The 3813-nt window shown below is 37.6% G+C and overlaps 1 protein-coding gene across 2 annotated transcripts in view; it reads right to left on the bottom strand.

The window, feature by feature from the left end:
• ITGB1 (integrin subunit beta 1) overlaps positions 1-3813 on the bottom strand; it is a 60033-nt gene that overhangs the window by 34628 nt on the left and 21592 nt on the right. For both annotated transcript variants that reach the window (XM_017871699.1, XM_017871708.1), the window contains exon 2: positions 1697-1763. In XM_017871699.1, coding sequence (XP_017727188.1) covers positions 1697-1763 — 67 coding nt within the window. The remainder of the gene's footprint in view (positions 1-1696; positions 1764-3813) is intronic.

Here is a 3813-nt window from a genome sequence, read left to right as displayed (position 1 = left end):
ATACTTGTTTTATACCTTATCCTAAGTGCTTTATTCTTATTATAAATTCTTTTTAAAAAGAATTTAAAAGCTTTTAATGATTATGTAATATTTCAATGAGTGTACTCTATTTAATGCTGGATAAATTTAGATTGTTTCCAAATGTATGTGTGCACAGTTCACACATGCTTGCTCACATGAACACATAAATACCCCAAGTATACATATACACATACTGTACTACTCGCATATACAGATGCTGATGACCAGTCTTATCTATAAACCTTAGTGCCCATCTATTTCCTTTTCACAAATCCCAAAAGAATAACTAACTACTAAGTTGAAAAGTATATTAACACTTCTAAAATTCTCTATACACACTAATTTCTACCCAAAAGTAATATGCAGTTGACCCTCTGTATCTGTGGTTTCCAAATCAGTGGATTCAAGCAACCACAGATCAAAAATGTTTGGGGGGAAAAAAGTGTCTGTACTGAACATGTACAGACTTTTCTTCATGTCATTATTCCCTAAACAATACAGTATAAAAGCTATTTACATAGTATTTACATTATATTAGGTATTATAGGTAATCTAGAGAAGATTTAAAGTATACAGGAGAATATGTGTAGGTTATATGCAAATATCATGCTATTTTATATCAGGGTCAATGAACATTTGTGGATTGTGGTATCTGAAGGAGGTCCTGGAACCAATTCCCCATGGATACCATAGGGCAACACTACTAACATAAGCTCCCACAAAACGGCAGTGTACAAATACCATTTTATCATATTCACAAGAAAACAAAGTGCTTTAATATTAAAAAACTGTTGCTCATTTAATAAGTGTAAAATAGAATATCAATTCAGTGGTCAAGCCTACCAATTTCAGGTTTTACATTGTTTCATATTTTTACTAACCATGTCTTTTATAATTTTGTTATGTCTTTTGCAAATTTTTTTATGTTCCTCAGTTTTTACTGGATTTCTACACACATTAATAAAGTTGAACCTTTGTTTAGTTTCTCATCTTGTTTACAGTGTTCTGACACAGAATTTTTTTGCTACTGTTGATTTTAAGTAATTTAAATGTATCGATACTTTTACAGTCTCCTGCTTCATTTTTACTACCTTCCAATCCTGATATCAAACTGCTCTATGCAGTGTAGTTTTTCAAGATTTAGAGGACAGAACTGGATAGCCATTATTCCAGATGTGGAGCCACATCTTTATAGAAGTGTTAAATACATTTTCAGCTTTATTTTCACTGCTCTCCTAGATGATGCCAACATTTTGCAAGACTTCTTTATCAAAGAGTGAGAATGTCTTCTAGAAAGTCTTTGTAGATAATAATGGATAGTTCATTATCCTCCATTCTACACATCTACTTCATTTGCTTTTAAATATACTACTTGCCTTTGCCTTCTGTTCACTTACACACTCTCATGTTCTCAGAAGATCTTCCTGCAGTGTGTTCAATCCCTATCATTTTAGAACTTCACCAGCCAACCTGCTTCCCATCATCCTGGGTGGCAGGGGTGAGGGGAGCCTGACCATGAAGGATCTTGACCTTTCTCTGAGTGAGAGGGATAACTGCAGGGCTTCCAGAAGGAGCAGCATGATTATGACTTAGGTTCTCACATGAACCTAACTGGTCAAAGAGCAATACAAGATACGAAAATGAAAGGACAACTAAGAAAACTTTTTGTTTTTACCTGTTTGACCAAACACACAGCAAATGGAACTGATCAGTCCAATCCAGAAAATCAGTTGTAAATTCATCTGAAATGTAAAATGTGCCTTGTATTAATTAGAAAGAAATAAAATGAAAAATGCATTAAATAGAAAGTACTCTCCCACTGTACCTTCTATTGCTTTTATAAACATGGTGTCTCTCAAACCATTTCACTCCAGCCCCTCTCCACAGACCCTCGCCCATCTCCCCTCCCTAGCTGGTTCCCTCACCTTGCACCTACACTGCGAAAATAGCTTCCATACCAGAGCCCCAGAATCCATTTGTGCCTTTCTCTAAAGCAAACCAAATATATTTTAACATTTAATTAACAGGGCTCAAAAAAAAAAAAATCAGTGTTAGGTATCCCTCAACACCATAAAAGCTACCAACAGTACTCAGTTCACGAAATCTCTATCTCCTTTATCTCCTGCAACTCCCAGGGGCCCAGACCGCCATATCCAGATGCCTCAGTTACCTCAATGCTGAACATTCATTTTCAAAAACCTGATCAAGTCATCCCCCTGTAACAATGCGCTTCACCAGTTTTTATTTCTCCTCAGGCTAAGGCCAACATCCTGCATAAGGCTCCAAATAGATTTTTGCACTTGTTTTCCTATTATCTCTCTTTTTTAAGAAAATCAACTTCTGCCAGGAGCGGTGGCTCACACCTGGAATCCCAGCACTTAGGGAGGCTGAGGCAGGCAGATCAACTGAGGTCAGGAGTTTGAGACCAACCCGGCCAACATGGAGAAACCCCTGCTCTACTAAAAATTAGCCAGGCCTGGTGGTGGGTGCCTGCAGTCCCAGCTACTCGGGAGGCTGAGGCAGGAGAATCACTTGAACCTGGGAGGTGAAGGTTTCAGTGAGCCAAAATCGTGCCACTGCACTCCAGCCTGGGTGAGAGCAGGACTCCATCTCAAAAAAAAAAAAAAAAAAAGAAAAGAGAAAGAGAAAGAAAAGAAAGACAGAAAAGAAAAGAAAGGAAGAGAAAATCAACTTCTTTGCATGCAATTAGTAAAATATTCAGTTTTAACTTCCTAGAGTGTCCAAAACCCCTACCTCTCCCCCATCAAAAAAAGGACGGCATAAGACAAACTGAAAAAGTCTCGTCTTCTAGAACCTCTAACAAAAAAATTAGGTAATATTCTATATATTAAATACAACTACCCCAATCTCCTACCATTGGGTGTGTGTGTGTGTGTGTGTGTGTGTGTGTGTGTGTGTATAAAACTATTTTCTCGGAATCAAAGCTTTCACGATGATATGAATCTATATCTTTGATTGGTCAAAGACTGGTTGCTCACTTGATCCCTTAACTACTTACTGCTCTTGGACTAGGAGCCACTCTAATAATTATATGTAAGTATCGGTCCCTTCACAAGAAGAAATACTCAAAAAGGCAAATTTATACAAAAAAAAGTTTAGGTTTAATCATTACTGAAAAATGTAAATTAAAGCAACATAAGATGAACTAGCAAAAATGGAAAGTTTTTTAACCCAACAAACCTATAGCAGATGGCTGCGAGAAACCAACTGGTAGCTCTGTGAACTGATACAACTTTTTGGGAAATAATTTGACAATTTATATCAAAAACCATAAAAAAATTTCTACCCTCTAATAATCCAGTTACTCAGAATTTATCCTAAGGAAATAATTAAATACATAAAAGGTGATACACACATACACACACATTCAGTATAGTACTCCAATATATTCACAAGAGCAAAAATGTAAATATCCTATATCCAGTAACAGGAAAATCTAACTACATCAAGTTTATGGACTATTAGTCATTACAATAACAAAATACAGCAACATTTAGTTATAGAGGGCCAGTTGCAGTGGCCCACGTCTGTAATCCCAGCACTTTGGGAGGCAAAGGCGGGTGGATCACGAGGTCCATCTGGCCAACATAGTGAAACCCCGTCTCTACTAAACATGCAAAAATTAGCTGGGCGTGGTGGCACACTCCTGTAATCCCAGCTTCTCGGGAGGCTGAGGCAGGAGAATCGCTTGGACCCAGGAGGCAGAGGTTGCAGTGAGCTGAGATCGCGCCACTGTACTCTAGCCTGGCGAAAGAGCAAGACTCTGTCTCA

This window comes from Rhinopithecus bieti, unplaced genomic scaffold, assembly GCF_001698545.2.
Source record: "Rhinopithecus bieti isolate Rb0 unplaced genomic scaffold, ASM169854v2 scaffold_763, whole genome shotgun sequence".
Lineage (NCBI taxonomy): Eukaryota > Metazoa > Chordata > Mammalia > Primates > Cercopithecidae > Rhinopithecus > Rhinopithecus bieti.
This window is presented reverse-complemented; position numbering and strand designations above follow the sequence as displayed.